The following is a 21,163-nucleotide window of genomic DNA, read 5'->3' on the forward strand; positions in this document are numbered from 1 at the left end:
TTTGTTTTTCATGTTTAAAGCTTTAAGATTCAGCTTTTGAGAAAGAACTACAGTACTTGGCAGACCTGAAGTTCAACAGGCAGGAGTTACAGTTCAGCAGCAAGATGAACCACCCAAGCAGAAGCAAAGTTGCAAAAAGATTAATTAGGTTAGGAAACAAAGCTAAGCATGTAAAGATGAGAACAAAAAAGTCAACAAATAGAAGTTATTAGATACAGATTCACAACTATCATATATTAGTAATGAGTAAAGAAATTTATCTTAGGCATTCATTCAGATGTTCATATAGTATATTGTATAAGTGAAATGTATTTGCCAATAGAGATACAATAAAATATTTACATTCACAAAAATAATGCTCTTTGATAAAGATCAGCTTCATATTCTTATCTCTGATCCTTAGATTGCTTTGAATAATCCTCTTGGAACTTAAGTTCCTAAAGATAAGTTAGAATTTAAAACTAAATTTGATTTATACTGTAATAGCTTAGGTACAGAGAACTCAATAATCATTAGCAGATGAGTATGACTAAACAACCTGCATGTACTAGCAAAGATTCTTTTCATTGTTATTTGTTATAGTAACAGATATTATGCTGTACTTTTCACAGTATAGATCTTTCCCATGAATACTGTCAAAAATAGGCATCCTGGTAAGGTCAAGAATGAAGGCAGTCAACATAAATTCAAAAGCTCTGCTGAATTTCCTCATATAATAACAGGAATTATATGGCTATATCTATAGAGGATAAGTACATTAAGGGTATAGAGATGCTTTAAATTTATTGGCAGCCAAATGGAACCAGTGGAAAAAAAAAGGAAAATTTCAAAAACACATATTATCTGTGAGAACTTTACACAAACACACACACACACACTCCAATGATTTGATAGCTGAAAAAAAAAGTTAGAAAACTTCATAAATAAAGTGGGCTATGAAACTTCATCTATGAAATGGCAGGACTAATTCCTTGTTTCTTTGTTTCACGTAAGTAGAGATGAGGTTGAACTGATTCAGCTACACACTTTTTCCTGAGACTCAGCAAGGATTACAATACATTTGGCTCAGGTTAGGGTATGATTTATGGACATGGAATTGAGTATATTTAACTGACCTCTTAAAAATTCACTAAAGCAGCAATCTTCTAGCTAATAGCCAGATCAAATAATAAGAATCAACATTTCCATTTCTGCCTGGATTAGTAGGGCATGGAATGAAAAGCATTTTGCTTCTTATCCTTTGGCATTTTTTTTCTTTTATTTCCCTGCCGTCAAATGAGGACTTGATATTCAACAGTTCCTTAATTTATAAACATGCATTAAACTGTGTATCCTGTCTTGGAAAAGAGAATGACAAATAGTAAAGCTTAATTAAATTACAGCAGAAAACTGGAGTCTAAAAAGCTTAAAAAGCATAATGCAAACATTTTTATGCTGGGGAAATGACAATATAGAATACTTTGCATTAAGTTTTCTATTGCAAAATGAAACATAGCAAGTATATTAAATAAGCTTATTTAAAAAAATTGGTAGTTAGAATTTCAGCCATGCAGTGCAAGTCAGATGTATCAAGGTATTAGAAACCGTCTTGCTAATCACCCTTTCATTGAGATGTATGAACAGAAATTATAATGTTTTGAAATGGGCTAATATAATATTCTGCTTTGGTGATATAAATAAATTTATATAAAAAGTGAGTACATGTAGCTAGTATTAAATATAAAGTGTGGTCTATCTCGTAGTAAAAAAATTGTAATTTGATAATGTATCTTTATTAATAAGCATGCATTCGATACATTTTCATGCCAACTGCTATTAACTTCATTTGTTGAACCATATTAGTTGAGATCTTGAATTTTATGGCAAAGTATATATTTATGGAAGAATGAGATGAGATTAAATTCAGCACAATTATTTTTCCGTCTATCCTAACTAGACTTTATAAATTAATATACCTATATATCTATCAGTTAAAAAGAAGGTTAGATGAATGTAACATTTAGAGTACTAGCTAAATTTGAAAAACCAGAAAGCACAAATAAATGTATTGGTGCTGTTTTTGTTCAGATTGGTATTAACAGTAGTCTTTTCATTCTTGCTTAGCTATGACTTAAGAATTTAAAATCCTTTCAAAATCTCATGCAATTTTGGGAAATAAAAGAAATCACAAAACATAACAGAAATGATAAATTCATTTTAGCCATTTTGTGAAACAGTAGGCCAAGATTATAATGACCAAACCTAAAAACTGTTTTTTCTCAAGAACCCTGTGCTATGCTAGTTGAACAGAATGGTTTCTTCATGAGTGTTGATGCAGCTACTTTTTAACAACCCAGTTCAAAGCAACACAGCAAGTTTTCTCAGTTTTAAATCAGTAGTGACATGTTAGGGGCCATTTAAAAAAGGAACAATGGGCCATAAACATAAAATGTTTAAAAAGAACATAAGCAAAAATTACCTTTACTTTCTAGGCTTTTTTATTATTAACTGGTGTTTCCAGATTTTTGGCATAATAACTAACAAAACATTTATTGCCATTTAAGGTCAGAAAATATATTTCTACTGTTTCAAAGTACATCTGTGTATTTAAGCCCTCTGACATATTCATGTAAATTAAGGAATGATTAAGTTTTCCATATTTTTTGAACTTTATGAATTATTACACTGCTTTGCAATGACATGCCAGCCCAAGGGTGGCCCTTAATGTGCCTTACCAGATGGCTCAGAATCCACAAAACTCAAATAAGTTCTCACACAAATATAGAGAAACTATATGATTCTCTATTAGGTTACAAGCAGACAAAACTTGTTTTGCATATCTTGCTTGTTTTCATTTTGCATGTATGTATAAAAAAGTTTGCGGTGCTTATAAGTTGCAAAATGATTGCTGACTTAGGGGTGAGAGAGGAAATTCACCTCACTTGTTTTATTAAAAAAAGAAATGAGAATGCCTAAAATATATTTTTGACATGTTTTTAAGTCTAGTTCTTGTTTGCTAAGAAATGTTAATAGATTCCTCGATGGTCTATTAATTCTATACAGCTACTCAGGTCTGAAATAATCAGCACTAGAAGTTTTTAGCTCTGTGATTCCAAGTCTGTGACTGGTTCAATGATTATATGCTGAGGCAACATACTGCAATTGTGAAACTGCATTATTGTTAATAGATCGATTTTAAATGAACAGGGAGGGAAAGTATCACAGATTAAAGTAGCTCTTATGCTGTGACCTGTACTTTTTCAGTTTTACAAAATTATACAAGTAGACATGTAACCTCTCAAATCTGTATTCTGGAAAACTATTACATAGTTTGCAGTTTACTGATGAACTAGCCAAGCTCTATATAATGAGTGCTACAAAATGCACATTTATTTACTCCAATCTTACCAGGTTCACCTACTGGTCCAGGAATCCCTGGTGGCCCTGGTGGTCCCTGAACACCTATTCCTGGAAGCCCAGGAGGTCCCATTGTCCCAGGTTGTCCTTTTGGCCCAACATCACCTTTAAGAAATAAATATAGTTTAGATATTAAAAACAATAGCTGAGTCACTAGTCGTTAAGAACCACAATACCCATGTGAAAAGACACATCAAGTTGGGATCTTGAAAAGCTATCCAATCACTGAGCAAGAAAAGTATACACAAGTACCCAGAGCAGATGACAGGAAATGCATTAAAAGTTACAGACAGGGCAGCCCGGGTGGCTCAGCGGTTTAGCGCCACCTTCGGCCCAGGTCCTGGTCCTGGAGACCTGGGATAGAGTCCCACATCAGGCACCCTGCATGGAGCCTGCTTCTCCCTCTGCCTGTGTCTCTACCTCTGTGTGTGTGTGTGTGTCTCTCATGAATAAATAAATGAAATTTTTAAAAAATGCTTTAAAAAAAGTTACAGACATATAACTTATGCTGAACACTCAACTTTACTACTTAGATCAAACTCACAAAATAGTACATAATATTATGAACCACACATTTCCTTTACTTGTAACTCATCTTGGGCAAATATCTCTATGTTTAAAATATATTTTCAAAAAAATAGATAACCTTTAACATCTTCCTATTTACTAACTTCCTATAAAAATGCTAAAGCCTCTCCTATCATCAGTAAAATGCCTTTTTGACCATAGGCACTTCACTCTCCATCTTCTCTCTTTTACTTAAAAAAACATTACATACACTAAAATTCTTTTTCTAGTGTACTTTGATGAGTTTTGACAAATTTATAGTCATATAATCACCACCAAAATCAAGATAAGTGAGATACATATATAGTCCAACAAACCAAAAGGCTTCCTGTACCTAGTTGTAGTCAACCCCTCTCCACACTCTAATGCTCGGGCAACTACTTGATCTGTTTTGCCTTAGAGTTTTTCCTTTTCTAGAATGGCATGTAAATACATTTATATAATATGTAGCCTTTTGAGTATATACTATATAAAAGACATATACTATATATGTCTCCTTTCTTCTAACATAATGCATTCAGATTAATCCACATTGATGTACCTATTAGCAGTTGACTTTTTATTGCTGAATAGTATTCCATTATGCAAACATGCCATAATTTGTTCATCTATTCACCAGCTGAATATATATATAATATATATATATATATATATTTTATTGAGGTTTGATTTGCCAACATATAGTATAGTACCCAGTGCTCACCCTGTCAAGTGCCCTCCTCAGTGCCTGTCACCCAGTCACCCCATCCCCCCACCTGCCTCCCCTCCCCTCTGGTATTCATTTACCAGAGTTAGGAGTCTTTCATGTTTTGTCACCCTAATTTTCCCTCCCTTCCCCTATATAATCCCTTTCACTATTTCTTATATTCCCCGTATGAGTGAAACCATATAATGATTGTCCTCCGACTGACTTACTTCGCTCAGCATAATACCCTCCAGTTCCATCCATGTTGAGGCAAATGGTGGGTATTCATCCCTTCTAATGGCTGAGTAGTATTCCATTGTATATGTATACCACATATTCTTTATCCATTGACAGATGAATGGATAATGGCTATTTCTAATTCTTGGTGATTATGAACAAAGCTGCTTTAAACATTGATCTACAGGTTTTTGGTAAAGTTTCTCATTTTTCTTGGATAAATAAGAGTGGGATTGCTGGGTCATGTGGTAAAGGTATGGTTATATGAAACTTTCCATTTTTCTTTTTTTTAAGGTTTTAATTTAAATTCCAGTTGGTTAACATACAGTGTGATATTAGTTTCAGGTGAGAATATAGTGATTCAACACTTCCATACAATACCTGGCACTCATCACAACAAGGGTACTCCTTTAATCCCCATCAGCTGATTCACCTATCCCCTCAACCACCTCCTCTTGTAATCCTCTTGTAATCGTTAGTTCTCTATAGGTAAGAGTTTGTTTCTTGGTTTGCCTCTCTTTTTAATCCCCACTATGTTCCTTTATTTTGTTTCTTAAATTCCACATATGAATGAAATCATATGGTATTTTTCTCTACTGACTTATTTTGCTTAACATAATACTCTCTAGTTCTATCCATGTCATTGCAAATGGCAAGATTTCATTCTTTTTATGGCTAATATTCCATTGTGTGTGTGTATATATATATATATATATATGTATATTTGTGAAATTATAAATTATGGAAACACCCCAAGTGTCCATTGACTGATGAATAAAGAATATTCATGTTCAGAATTATGGGTGTTTCCATAATTTCACAATTATAGATGATGCTGCTATAAACACTGGGGTGCATGTATCCCTTGAATTAGTATTTTTGTATTCTTTGAGTAAATACCTAGTAGTGCAATTGCTGGATCATGGGGTAGTCCTATTTTTAACTTTCTGAGGAACCTCCATACTGTTTTCCACAGCAGCTGCACCAGTTTGCATTCCCACCAATAGTGCAAGAGGGTTCCCCCTTCTCCACATCCTCACCAACCCGTTTTGTCTTGTGTTGTTAATTTTAACCATTCTGACAGGTGTAAGGTGATAGGTCATTGTAATTTTGATTTGTATTTCCCTAACGATCAGTGAGGTTGAGCATCTTTTTATGTGTCTGTTGGCCATTTATATGTCTTCTTTGGAAAAATGTCTATTCATGTCTTCTGCCCATTTCTTAATTAGAAAATTTATTTTGAGGTGTTGAATTGTATAAGTTCTTTATATATTCTGGATACTAATCCCTTATCAGATATATCACTTGCAAGTATTTTCTCCCAAATTGTTTTCCAAGTGGGTCTACCATTTTGAATTCTAACTAGTAATGTATGAGAGTTCTTAGTTATGATGCATCTTTGGCATCACTTGGTATTGTCAATTTTCCTTCTTTTTTGAAGCCTATTCTGACAGGATATGTTATCTCATTGTAGTTTTGATTTGCATTTCCTAGATGACTGATTGTATTGAGAATCTTTATATGTGCGTACTAGCTAATCAGATATCTTCTTTGGTAAAGTATCTGTTCAAATGTTTTGCCCATGTTTCCAAATTTAAATTTGGTTGTTTCCTTGTTATTGATTTTTGAGAATTCTGTATGTATTCTGGCTAGAAGTCCTTTTGTCAGATAAATGATATGAAAGTACATGTCATCTTATGAAGTCCAATTTATCCATTTTTATATTTTTAAGATTTTATTTATTTATTCATGAGAGACACAAACAGAGAGAGACAGAGACAGAGACATAGGCAGAGGGAGAAGCAGGCCCCCTACAGGGAGCCTGATGTGGGACTCGATCCTGGGATCACACCCTGAGCCAAAGGCAGACATTCAACTGCTGAACCACCCAGGCGTCCCTCAATTTATCCATTTTTAAATATATTTTTGTTTTGGTGTTTTATCTAACAACTTTGCCGAACCTACAATCACAAAGATTTTCTTCTGTGCTTTCATCTAAAACAAGGGATAATGAAAGTACTGCCTATGGGCTAAATTTGGCTTACAGGCTAAATTTTTGAACTGCCTGTGAGCTAAGAATAATTTCTACATTATTGAAGGCCGTTAAAAAAGAAAAAATATTATATGAAAGAAACCATAAGTGGCCCATAAAATAAAATAAAAAAATATTGGGATGCCTAGATGGCTCAGTTTATTAAGTGTCTGCCTTTGGCTCAGGTCATAACGGGATCAAGCCCCAGGTCAGGTTCCCTGCTCAGTGTAGAGCCTGCTTATCCCCCTCCCCCTGCTCATGCTCTCTCTTGCTATCTTTCTCTCTCAAATAAATAAATAAAATCTTAAAAAAAAAGAAAATATTTACTATTGGGCCCTTCATAGAAAATGTTTGCCTGCCTCTGTTCCAATTTTTTTTTATCATTTTATGTTATACATTTAGATCTATGATCCATTCTGAGTTAATTTCTGTACAATGTGTGAAGCATGGTTTGGGGTTCATCTTTTGTTTTGTTTTACACACGGATGATGAATTGATTTACCACTATTTATTGAAAAGACTGATTCTTCTATTGAAATTGCCTTTGCAACTTTGTCAAAAATCAAATTGTATATTTCTATTCTTGGGTCTCTATTACATTCCATTGTTCTATATGTGTCTATCTTCTCACATATACTACACTATCTTAATCACTGTGGCTTTATATTAAGTTTAGAAGTTAAGTACTATGAATCCTCCAACTCTGTACTCTTTCTCAAATTATTTTGGCTTTTCTAGGTCCTTTCCTTTTCCAAATAAATTTTTTGAATAAAAAACTACTGCAGGGATGCCTGGGTGGCTCAGCGGTTGAGCATCTGCCTTTGACCCAGGCCGTGATCCTGGAGTCCTGGGATCGAGTCCCACATCAGGCTTTCTGCATGGAGCCTGCTTCTCCCTCTGCCTTTGTCTCTCCCTCTCTATCTGTGTCACTCATGAATAAATAAATAAATAAATAATCTTAAAAAAAAAAGAAACTACTGCAGAGTTTTGCTAGGGAACATGTTCAATCTATGAATAAAGCTGGAAAAAACTGTTTATGTTAACAATATTGAGCCCTCCAACTCATGAAGACAAAATATCTTCCCATTTGACTGGATGTGTGATTTCTGTCGTAAGTGGTTTTACGGTTTTCCACATACAGATCTTGCACATATTTTGTTAGAACTATACCTAAGTATTTCATGTTATTTGATGTCATTTCAATTAATACTGTTTTTGTTTTAATTTTTATTTCTAGTTGTTTTGTTACTAACATATAGAAACACAATTTATTTTTGTATATTTGCCTTGTATTCTATGACCCTACTAAATTTAAATTCAATTCTTCATTTTAGGAGTATTTTGTAGATTTTCAATTTTCTATGTAGAAAAATCAGGTCACCTAAATGACAGCTTTATTTCTGCCTTTCCAATGTGTGTGCCTTTTACTTCTATTTGGGGAGAGGGGTGTTATTTTGTCAGGAGTTTTTTTTTTTATTTGAACATAGTTGACACATAATGTTACGTTAGTTTCAGGTGTACAACATAGTGATTCAACTTCTCTATATGTTACGCTATGTTCACCACAAGTGTAGTTGCCATCTGTCATCATATTATTTCTATTTCTTGCTTTATAGCATTTCATTGCTTTACAGGACTCACAGTATAATAATGAAAAGGAGTGGTAAGAAAGCATATATTTGCGCTGTTCCATATATTTAGGAAAAAGCAGTCAGGTTTTCACCACTAAATATAATGGATCAAGTTTTTTGGTAAATATTCTTTATCATGCAAAAGAGTTCCCTTTTATCCCTAATTTTGTGAGAGTAGTTTTTCAGAATAAATGTTAAATTATGACAATTTTCATCATCTATTAAGATGTTAATATAGTTGAATTTTTCTTCAGACTGTTGATAAGGCAAATCACCCTGATCTTCAAATCAGCCTTGTAGGGGACGGAGTGGCCAACAGCCTGCAGAGCAATATGCTTAAGTTTTATTGTGACTACTGTGACACATACCTCACCCATGACTCTCCATCTGTGAGAAAGACACACTGCAGTGGTAGGAAACACAAAGAGAATATGAAAGACTACTATCAGAAATGGATGGAAGAGCAGGCTCAGAGACTGATCGACAAAACAACTGCTGCATTTCAACAAGGAAAGATACCTCCTACTCCATTCTCTGCTCCTCCTCCTGCAGAGGCAATGATCCCACCTCCCCCCAGTCTCCCGGGTCCTCCTCGCCCTGGTATGATGCCAGCCCCCCATAAGGGGGGCCCTCCAATGATGCCAATGATGGGCCCTCCTCCTCCTGGGATGATGCCAGTGGGACCTGCTCCTGGAATGAGGCCACCTATGGGAGGCCACATGCCAATGATGCCTGGGCCCCCAATGATGAGACCTCCTGCTCGTCCCATGATGGTGCCCACTCGGCCAGGAATGACTCAACCAGACAGATAAGGAGAGATAGGAACCTCTTTATATTCAGTTTATATTACTTGTTCTTACTTCACCAGGAGATCATGGTGCTGTGACTTTGGGTGTTTTCTAAAAGCACGACAAGGAAGACTTGCTTCCCCTTCCTATCAAAGAGAGAATAGTTTTTGCAGGGGAGTAGTGGGACAAAGGCAATTTTCACTTGTATTGTGAAACGTGAAAATAAAATTGTCTACTGTTTTAGTTAAAAAAAAAAAAAAACAAAGAAAACAAATCAGCCTTGTATTCGGAGGACAAACCTTGCTTGGTTGTAGCATATAACCTTATATTGTTGGATTTGATTTGCTAATTTTTTCTTTTAATGGTTTTTATTTATTTGAGAGAGAGAACTATCGAGAGAGAGAGAGAGCACAAGTCAGGGGAGAGGCAGAGGGAGAATCAGACTCCCCACTAAGTGGAGTTTATTTATTGATTTTATTTATTTATTTATTCATGAGAGACAGAGAGAGAGAGAGAGGCAGAGACGTAGACAGAGGGAGAAGCAGACTCCACACAGGGAGCCCGATGTGGGACTCGATCCTGGGACCCCAGGATCACACCCTGGGCCGAAGGCAGGCTCCAAACCACTGAGCCACCCAGGGATCCCCAATAAAATCTTTTATTAAAAAAAGCTTTCATACATGAATTTTCTTTTAATCACTTCTTTATCTGCATCCTACAAATTTGATATGTTTTATTTTCATTTTTATTAAATTCAAAGCACTTTCTAGTTTTCCTGGTGATTTCCCTTTTGATTCATAGGTTATTTAAAGGGTTTTGGTTATTTTCTGAATATGTCAGGATTTTCCCAGATAGCTTTCTATTACTGATTTCTTCTTAAATCTAGTATGGTGAAATAATCTACTGTATGATTTCAATATTTTTAATTTGCCAAAGTTTGTTTTAGGGCCTAGAATAATGGTCTATTATGATAAATGTTCCATGTGCCCTTTACAAGAATGTGTTTTCTTCTTTTATAAGGTGGAATATTCTGTAGATGTCAATATTGAGGAGTTATATTGATGAGAAACTCCTAACACTACCCTACTAGAATACTGTACATCCTATCTTTGTAACCTTCTACATGAAACCAATGCAAAGTATGGCCCATGGTAGTTGAATAAGTATGATAAGTCTAGCTGGTCTGAAGACAACCTGACGTTGGGCCTTACAGTATCCCAATTTTCTATTTGTAATTTTGTATTCTCTTTATTAAAGAGTCTTGCCAAAATTGTATATTAAGATGATACAAAAATCTTTCTGTCTTCCACATTTCTTATATTTTAAAAATTTTACTTTTTATATTTATGATTTTAATTCATTTTTAACATAACATGCATCAGAAATTTATTTATTTGAGACCATTTACTCAATACCAACTTTTAAGAATCTATTTTCTCCCTACTAATTGATGACATTTCTGTGAAATATCAAGTTACTACAGAGACATGAGTGTGTGTGCATGTGTGTGTATTTGTATTCCATATATACATGTTTCTTTTTTTTTAACTTTTTTTATGATAGTCACACACAGAGAGAGAGAGAGGCAGAGACATAGGCAGAGGGAGAAGCAGGCTCCATGCACCGGGAGCCCGACATGGGACTCGATCCCGGTCTCCAGGATCGCGCCCTGGGCCAAAGGCAGGCGCTAAACCACTGCGCCACTCAGGGATCCCTTTATATACATGTTTCTTAACTCTGTTATATTGGTCCCCTTGTCTATTCCAGCACTGGTTCACAATACTGTAATTACAAGGATTTTGAAATACATTTTAGTATATGTTTGATAAATGTTAAGTTTCAGAATTAGTTATGACAAGTGCTTACAAAAAACACCAACTTGAATTCTCATTGAAAATGCATTATATTTGGGAGCCTGATATGGGACTCATATCACAGAGCCTGCTTCTCCCTTTGCCCGTGTCTCTGCCCCTCTCTGTCTCTCATGAATAAATAAATAAAATATTTAAAAATAGATTTTTTTTGCAATTTATATTTTATTTCTTTCAATATTTCCATTTCTGTGCCATTCTATTTGTCACAATACTTTTGCATGTTATTCCTGCTACCCAGAACATCCTTCCATCAGGATACAGATCAAGTGTCACCTCCTATATGAAGCCTACCAAGGCACCTTAGATGAGGCCTTGAACCAAAGTAATATGAGGCAAACTGAATGTTTCCAAAGTCATCTTCTTTTTATCTTTTTTGTTTAATGTGATTCTAATGTTGAGTCTTCATCCTCATATCATTCTTTCCTGATAGATGATAGATGTTACCCTAACTAATTTATTATTGGTCACTATTTTGCTTTGAAAGTGCTGTATCAATCTCTCCTATTAGGAGAGATCACCAAGTTCTAATGCCCAGCCACTGGTATATGTGTGTCTGGTAGGTGAACTTTTATTGTGATCTGCTTACTGAATTCTGACTGTGGTTTAGTGACCCAAAACATTAGTGATACATTTTCATAAAAGTTCCAGATGAAATAACCATTATCATAGTGATACTACCTAGATTTTCTTACAGTAGTTAGAGAACAGACTCTATGCCTTTGTGTTCCTAGTGACTCAAGCAGTACCTGGCACAGAAGAAGAACATAATGTTTGAAGAATGAAGGAATTACATGGTAGAATATCCAAAATTCTTTTTCTTCTACCACCTTAGGAACTGTACTGGGGCTTTTATATTTCAGAATGAGTCTTATTAGGATATTAGAATTCCTATACTTCCTTTCAAAGATTAGGAAAATAAATGCCTGTTAAGACACTAATGTTTAAAATAGGCTTCAACTCATTTCTTCCTAACCCTTCTCAAAGACATTTTAATAAACAAAGTATCATGAGTGAGTAATTTCCATATGGAGACTGCTTGCCACATAGCTTATCATTTGGAATGTGTCTATCTCCAATTTTGGGGGTCACATGTCTAAGCTGTGGTAGATAATTGGTGGGAAACACAATGTGTAACTTTGAGTGTTAATGTTTACAGCTGGCCAGAACTGTTTAGTTGAAGACAAATAGGTATTTTTAAAAGGGCTTATCTAAGAAGAATTTGTATTGGGCTAGTTTGGGGGCTTTTGCTCACAGAATCTATGCTGGCTAAATTAGTCTATGCTGTCATATTGCTTTAATGAGAATCAATCCAACATGTTTAGAAGTACAAAGCTGTTTAGATTATTCTCTGGGGGCCAAAATATTGACCAGGAGAGTCCTGTTCCTTGAAAACCAGTAAGGAAAACACAATTGCCAAATCTATTCCTATTTATAATAAGGGGAATCAGAATCAAGAGGGTAGAAGAAACCAATGGTGAAATAAGCAAAGGCCATAAGCAGTTCACAGGAAAAATATGTCCTTTAAGCATATGAAAAGATGTTCAATTTTATTCATAATAATGGAAATACAAATTTAAACGACCTTGAGAATAAAGGCAAAGGATACTGTATATCCAAAGAATTTTTAAAAAAAGAATAAAGTTGATAAAGTTGGAGGACTTACATTACCTGATATCAAGTCTTATTATAAAGCTACAGTAATATAAACAGTTGGTATTGACTTAAGGCTAGTAAAATAGATAAGTAGGAATGATAGCACAAAATAGACCTACACATTATATTGCCATCTAATTTTTGACACAGATGCCAAAGTAATCCAATGGGGAGAGATCATTTTGAACAAATGGTGTTTAATAAAATTATTTGAGATGGATGATAATCTTAAACATAAATGCTAAAATTATAAAATTTATAAAATAAAAGTTATCTTTGCAACCTTGGGAAAGGTTTCTTAGATATAACACAGACAATAATTACATAAAAAATAGATAAATGAAACATCAATAAAACCAAAACTTTTATCATTAAAATACGCTGATTAAAAACAGGCAAACCAGATGGGGATAAAATACTCATAGATCTCTATTTCACAAAAGACCAGTATGTAGAATATATAAACATCACTTCCCACTTAACAATAAAAACATAAATTTTAAAATGCGAAAAATATCTGAATGTGAAAAATAATCCACCAGGACACAAAAGAGTTCAACATCATTAGTCATCATCAGGGAAATGAAAACTCAGACCAAAATATGTCACCAACGCACCTACTAAAACTCAAAAATGAAAAGACTGATGACACCAAATGTTGGAGAGAATGTGGAACAATTGAAACTTTCATACCATATTGGTTTGAGTTTAAAATGGTAAAACAATTTTGGAAAAAGGTCTAGTAGCTTCTCATACAACTAACATATACCTACTATTTGACCCAACAATTCTACTTGTAGGTATTTAACCAAGCAAAATGAAAGCACATATCCACAAAAAGATTTGTAAAAGAATGTTCTTACCAGCTTCACTCATAATAGCCAAAAACTTAACACAGTACAGGTGTCCATCAACAGAGAATGGACTAAAAAACTTTGGTATATTTATACAATGAAATACTCAATAATAAAAAATAAAACTCTTGATAAATACACATGAATGGATCTCAAAAATAGTACTCTGAGTGAAAGAAGCCTTACAAAGAATGTACCCACTGTGTGACTCCATACGGAGTTCTAGAACAGGTAGAATTAATTTACAAGGAAAAATCATAACTATACAGATGCCACTGTGGATGTTGGTGTACGGACTGAGAAGGGGGAAAAGGGAAATTTCCGGAATTATATCTTGATAGGGGATTAGTTACACAGGTATATGTATTTGTCGAAATCCAGCAAATGTCTCTGTGTATGTCATTTAATGTGAATTTTGTCAAAAGAAAAAAAACAACCACAGAATTGTAGTTATAATATACATGCTAAAGTACTTAGTGAGAAGTGTACTGTTGTTACAGTTTACTTCGAAATGCATCAAAAAATAAGTCAATGGATAAAGAAAGGGATGAACTGATATGTGACAAATCATGTAGAGTAAAATGTTGATAATAGAATATCAATAATGGCTATATAGTAGTCACTGAAAAATTCTACTTTGCTGATTATATGAAATTTTAAAAAAGAAAATGTTGGCAGAGATAAAATGTTAATTGTAGAATCTTGATGGTAGATATAGAAGTTTTCACTGTACCATTCTCTTAATTTTGTGTTTGAAAATTTTCACAATAAAATGTTTATAAAACTCTACCAATACCTACTTCTATCAGATTGGTGAAAATTAAAGAATTTGTCAACATACTCAATTACCAAAGCTATGGAGAAACAAGTACACTCATTCATTGCTGATAGGAATGTGTGTATGGTAAAAGAGAGAGGAAACTGACAATATCTAGAGATGCGTTTAGCCTTTAATTTAGAAAATGTATTTTTATTACTCTATTCTACTGTTACAACTATACATATATGAAATAGCATAAATGCAAGACAATTCACTGTGACATTATTTCTAATTAAGAACAGATTGTCAAAAACCCAACCTAGGGCAGCCCGGGTGGCTCAGCGGTTTAGTGCCGTCTTCAGCCCAGGGCGTGATCCTTGGGATCGAGTCCCATGTCGGGCTCCCTGCATGGAGCCTGTTTCTCCCTCTGCCTGTGTCTCTGCCTCTCTCCCTCCCCTCTGTCTCTCAAGAATAAATAAATAAAATAAATAAAATCTTAAAAAAACAACCCAATCTAGAAACTAGCAACTGGCAGAACAAGCTACAATAAACTCAAGCAGTTTATTACTAGGTAGCTATTTTTTAAAAAATCAGGATTTTGAAGTACTGACATAAGGTGATCTCTAGGATATAAAATTAAGCAAAATAATTAACAGCAAAAAGTCAAAAGGTAGTATTCTAGCTTTTAAGAAAGTTAGGAAATACAAATATATATGTTATTGGCTTGAATTTGTATGAAGAAATATTGGAACAATAAATTACTCAAAAATTGGCTACATATGGGATGGGGAAAACAGAGTGGATGGAGATGGGGTAAAAGGAAGACTTCTCAGTTCGACTTTCATACGTATATGATTGTATCATCTATTCAATAAAATAAAATGTATAAAACATCAATGAAAGATGAAAAAAAGCAGTGACAGAGTGGGAGCATAGACTTTCATTTAATTGGACTTATAACCCATAAACTTTCCTAACAGTTTCAATTTCTATAAAAGTTAAAAGCAAACTGAAAAATAGCTATAACTTCTTTACCTTTTGGTCCAGGGAGCCCATCCAAGCCAGTACGTCCGGGAAGACCTGGAGGTCCTGGGAAACCACGATCTCCTTTTGGACCAAGTGTTCCTTTGAAACCTGGGAGTCCTGGGGGTCCAGGTGGCCCAGGCAGCCCAAGTCCTGGTTCTCCCTTAGGCATACACATGAGAAAACATACAAAAACTCCAATGATTTTCTTGGTGTTTATTGTTTACCATGAAGAATGTAAAGCAGAAAATACAAAGTAGTAATTTTTTTTCCCTATGGGAGAAGGAATAGGATAACTAAATGAAAAATAATTGGCAAATTGGAGAGAACATCTGGAAGGATGAGAAACAAATTAAAGAATTTGGGGGCAGCCCTGGTGGCTCAGCAGTTTAGCACTGCCTTTGGCCCAGGGTGCGATCCTGGAGACCTGGGATCGAGTCCCACGTCAGGCTCCCGGGATGGAGCCTGCTTCTCCCTCTGCCTGTGTCTCTGCCTTTCTCTCTCTGTGTCTCTCTTGAATAAATAAATAAAATCTTTAAAAATTTTGGTTATAAGATAAGAAAGAGATAACTGAGAGCATGAGATTAAAGGACCCAACTGAGGAACTGTGATTACAGACTTTGTATTAGATAATTATTTTAAATTTGATTAAGTATGATAATGACATTGTGGTTTTTGTATGAAAAGCCCACTTACTTAGAGATGAATATTGAAGTATTTATAGGTAAAATAATACGATTTTGAGATTTGTGTTAAAATACTTTAGCAAAGAAAAAGGGAATAGATGAAATAAATGTAATGAAATCTTGATCATTTGGAATCTGAGTAATGGATATATGAAACTTCACTGTATTACTCTTTTTACTTTTGTGTTCATTTTAAAGGTTCATAATAAAATAAGAACAATTAGACAATAGAGAAGTGGTTTCTCATGAGACCTGTGGTCATGGTCAATTGTTCTTCCCATGGAAGAAATAGCAATGATGAAAACACAAAAGTTTAAATTAATTAAATACAGTGAAAATTCAAGAACATTCAGGAAAATTATAAACTACAGCAGTTTGCTGAAGGTTGACTAAGGGCAATTGTAAATTAGCTAAGATATAATAAAAAGAATAGAAAGAAACTCAAACACAGTACTTTATTATTATTATTATTATTATATTACTATTATTATTAAGCTAATAATAGTGGCTTGCATTGTGTAAGTGGGATGGAATTGGGACTGGGAAACAATATGGGAAGTTCTAAACATGATATTCAACCAGTCATCACATAGTCATGGACAGAGATTAAATGGTATGTTGATACTATAGAGAAGTATAAGGGGAGCTGATTGTATTCTCTCACCTAATCTCATCTCATCAGGTAACCTTTCACTCCAAAACAATTTCAGAAACTTTGTTGCTTCAAATATGACCTCTTGAACAATGAAAGACTGTTTTGGGTTAAACATGGGGCTCAAACTCACGACCTATGATCAAGACCTGAGCTGAGGGGATTCCTGAGTGGCTCAGCAGTTTAGCACCTCCCTCGGCTCAGGTTGTGATCCTGGCGTCCTGGGATCGAGTCCCACGTCGGGCTCCTTTTTTTTTTTTTATGATAGTCATACAGAGAGAGAGCGAGAGAGGCAGAGACATAGGCAGAGGGAGAAGCAGGCTCCATCCACCGGGAGCCCGACGTGGGATTCTATCCGGGTCTCCAAGATCGCACCCTGGGCCAAAGGCAGGCGCCAAACCGCTGCGCCACCCAGGGATCCCTCACGTCGGGCTCCTGCATGGAGTCTGCTTCTCCCTCTGCCTGTGTCTCTGTGTTTCTCATGAATAAAAAAATAAAATCTTAAAAAAAAAGACATGAGCTGAGATCAAGAGTTGGATGCCGGGATCCCTGGGTGGCGCAGCGGTTTGGCGCCTGCCTTTGGCCCAGGGCGCGATCCTGGAGACCCGGAATCGAATCCCACGTCGGGCTCCCGGTGCATGGAGCCTGCTTCTCCCTCTGCCTATGTCTCTGCTTCTCTCTCTCTCTCTCTCTCTCTCTCTCTCTCTCTCTGTGACTATCATAAATAAATAAAAATTAAAAAAAAAAAAAAAAAGAGTTGGATGCCTAACCGACTCAGCCACCCAGGTGCTCCAGGTAAAATATTTTTAAGTGAAAATATAATCAGATAACTGTATTTATATAGTGAAGATTTGGGATAAGACTTTGTCTACATCAAAATAGAAACCTAGGGCTAATAAGAGAAATAGGAAAAGGGGAAAGAATAAAGTAAAATGTCTCAGACCTTTGGTCCTGGAAAGCCTGGTGGCCCAGAAGGGCCTTCTAGACCAATTCTTCCAGGTGTCCCAGGTGCTCCTGGAGGTCCTTGAATTCCAGGAAAACCTGTGGGACATGATCAGTTATTTTTTAATCTCCAAAGAGAAGATACCTTAGAAAAGATACCCAAACTCCCAAACCCATATTTTTACCCTGTCCAATCATGCTTAATTAGTGACTAGAGTGAGATGTTAAAAGTACACTGATGTTCTAGATGACTTCTCAGGATCAAGCCTTATAAATACCTGATATTCCCTCTCAATCACCTTATGGTCCTGTCATTTTCATATAGGGCTAATATGTGTGGAAGATATACTCTTCTAAAGGAAAATAAGAGTTATTGCTAATGAGATAGAACGAAACATAAGGAATGACTCCCACACAAACATGCAGAAAAGCTTTGTTCTGCTTATATCTGAATATAGTATGATAAAAGGCCTACTATATATTTCTGGAAATAAGCTAAAAAGAATTATAAATATTATACACAAATATAAATATATAGGCAAATCTGACTCTTTAGAAGTCATTTAGTATAAATGAGCAAGGCCATGTTTAAGCACTGTTCTCAGACCAATGCATGCTTGACATTCATGAGAATTAATTCTAAGAGGAAAAAAACAGAACTGAAGCAATAGCCTTACAAAATTTCAGTAAATCAAGAGAATATGATTTAGGATAAAATGTTACTTGGATACATGTGTGAAATAAGTACGTTTTCTACTTAACACAATCCATTCATTCAACAAGTATCTATTGAGTGCTTACTATGTGCCAGGAACTTTTCTAAACCCTAAAAATACAATGGTGAACATAAAAGACAATAATTCTGTAATTTTAAAAGCTTATATATCATTTTTGCATATCTATGATTTAGTTATTTTTTTTTTGCCTGGACTATTTTAGATAAAAACAATAAAATAATATTGCATATACACTGTGACTTTTTACTTACATTATTTATGGTACCTAGAAAAGAGGCACAATTAATATATTTTATTTGTTGAGGGAATTATATCAAAGAATAATGTCATATTAACTAGTTAACTAGCCTGCATGCTGCCCAGTCCCACATACCTTTGGGACCAGGTGGTCCAGGAAGCCCAATTCCAGGGATACCTGGTTCTCCTTTATTACCGGGTATTCCTGGCAAGCCCGGCGGGCCGGGAAGTCCAGGGTCACCTATGGAGAAACAGTTTTTTTTTAAAGGGATACTTTAAAAGAAAGAAGCTAATAAGTAATAAAGACATGGCCAAATAAATTCCTCACATACCCGGAAGCCCTACTTCACCATGTCTGCCTGGATTACCAGGCAGGCCAGGCTTCCCTGGCTGAGTTATGGTCTGACCTGGATCACCTTTAGGACCTACGAATAAGAGGGAATCAAAAGTGGGTGAGAAGTGTTCAGTTGACTAAAGATCTCTTTAATTAAAAACAGAACAAGAAAGTATCGATAATCTTTTGAAAATGCACACTAACAAGAACCCACAAGAAACATAACCCCGTATTATATATTCAAGGAATATACCAAACAGAAGGATAAACTTTCAAAAAGAAAAAGTAGATGACAGTTTTAAGAGCTTCCAGGATTGAAGACAGCATCTACAAAAATACTTTAAAATATAGGTCAAAGGAGCCTAACAAAACTCAAACTGCAGTAAAAAAGAAATATTCTTTTTGGTTAACTAATGGTAACTTAAGGTGGTATTGTGCAAAGTCCAAGTACACCTACTTGCCATTAACTAAAATAAGAACTGGAAGTATGCTCAGGATAAAGATGGATCTCTAAAATCTGACATAAAAAGCACTAACCATGAGAGAAAAGATTGATACATTTGACTACATTCAAATTAGGTTTTGTTGATTAAAGACACCATATAGAGAGTGAAAATAGCAAGCTGTAAAGAGTGAAAATTTTGCAGAACAGATAACAACTAATACACAGAATATATACATATATATATATATATTTAAAAAAAAACTAAATCAGTAAGAAAAATAAACAATCCAGTAGAAAAATGGTAAAAAAAAAACACTTGAATGGGAATTTCACAAATGGAAATTGAAACAGTCAAACATATGAAAAGGTGCTAAATTTTAATGTTATCAGGGGAATGCAAAATAAAACTGTTATGAGATAAATCACACTCAGCAAACTGACAAAAATGTAAAATGTCTGACAATACAAAATACACATACAATAAGATACTATACAGCAATGAAAATGAATGTATTATAGCTATACACAAAGTTAATATAAAGAATACTTACCCTATGATTCCATTATTATGAAGTTCAAAAAGAAGTATAATTAAGGTACTTTATTTAGAGATCCATATCTAGGTGATAAAACTAAGGGGTAAATGGAAGGAAATTAGGCAAAAGTCAGGACAGTGGTTACCTCTAGAGAATGGAAGGGGATTATGATCACAAAAGGACAGAGAGGAAGATGGGGGTTTCTAGGATGATGGCAGTGTTCTGTTTTTTGACATATGTGGTAGGTACATGTGTGTTCCTATTATAATTACTTGTTAAACCTTATGTACAATGTACTTAAAGACAAAAAACAGTAACAAAGAAGACAGAAGAAATTTAAAGAAGGAACCTCCCCCTTTAGAGGAAACACAGACACTGTGCTCCCTTGGTATGAAGCTCTTAAAAGCCCAAATATAAACAGCAAGGGAAACACATCTCTTATGCAAGGAAGCCAAGAATGGCCAAAAGATACTATATTTCTGCTTTTAAGTGCCAAATTAAAACCAAAACAACTGTAGTAAACTCACCTGGTATTCCCGGCTGGCCTGGATTTCCTGCCACACCTTGTATGCCTTTTTCACCTACTGGGCCTGGAGGGCCAAAACCCACAGGGCCCATAGGCCCCCTATTCCCTGGGAGACCTGGCAAGCCTGGATTCCCAGGGGGACCTCTTTCACCCTTAAAAGCAATTCCACCCTAAAAAGGGAAACATTTAATATAGAAACATACAGATATAGGTTGGTATGTTGGTATTACTGAATACAACTAAAGAAATGATACAGCCATAAAAAGTTCTTCTTAGAACTGTATAAGTGTGTGTTATTATGGGATATGATGTGTGATCATTCCCCTTATTCATTAATTCCTTCAACAAATGTTTTTTAGTTCCTAATATGTATCAGGAGCTGGTGATACAGCAAAGAGCAAAAATAGACAAAAATCTCTGCCTTTACAAAGCTTACATTCTAGCAATAAGTCAAGAAGTTTGTAGTCCAGCTAACACATGGCCATCTACTCACACTAATCTCTAAGCTTACTATATATAAAATCAAGTTAGACTTTTGTTCTCAGGTCAAAAAAAAAAATGAGACAAC

The 21,163-nt window shown here is 35.1% G+C and overlaps 2 protein-coding genes across 4 annotated transcripts in view; one reads left to right on the plus strand and one right to left on the minus strand.

Moving 5' to 3' along the window:
- COL4A5 (collagen type IV alpha 5 chain) overlaps window positions 1–21,163 on the minus strand; it is a 273,325-nt gene that overhangs the window by 58,015 nt on the left and 194,147 nt on the right. For all 3 annotated transcript variants that reach the window (XM_077889027.1, XM_077889028.1, XM_077889026.1), the window contains exons 25-30: window positions 20,597–20,765; window positions 19,087–19,179; window positions 18,891–18,995; window positions 17,782–17,879; window positions 15,513–15,663; window positions 3,388–3,501 (exon numbers count right to left, since the gene is read on the minus strand). In XM_077889027.1, coding sequence (XP_077745153.1) covers window positions 3,388–3,501; window positions 15,513–15,663; window positions 17,782–17,879; window positions 18,891–18,995; window positions 19,087–19,179; window positions 20,597–20,765 — 730 coding nt within the window. The remainder of the gene's footprint in view (window positions 1–3,387; window positions 3,502–15,512; window positions 15,664–17,781; window positions 17,880–18,890; window positions 18,996–19,086; window positions 19,180–20,596; window positions 20,766–21,163) is intronic.
- Window positions 8,873–9,399, plus strand: LOC144308484 (U1 small nuclear ribonucleoprotein C). Its single transcript, XM_077889029.1, has one exon. It carries the CDS (start codon window positions 8,881–8,883, stop codon window positions 9,358–9,360), a length of 480 nt encoding a protein of 159 aa, XP_077745155.1. The 5' UTR covers window positions 8,873–8,880; the 3' UTR covers window positions 9,361–9,399.

Source organism: Canis aureus, chromosome X (genome assembly GCF_053574225.1).
Source record: "Canis aureus isolate CA01 chromosome X, VMU_Caureus_v.1.0, whole genome shotgun sequence".
NCBI classification, from domain to species: Eukaryota; Metazoa; Chordata; class Mammalia; order Carnivora; family Canidae; genus Canis; species Canis aureus.

Bases quoted from the DNA above. Each gene is read 5' to 3' on its own strand.
- LOC144308484 (XM_077889029.1), top strand. From the start codon at position 8,881: ATGCTTAAGTTTTATTGTGACTACTGTGACACATACCTCACCCATGAC.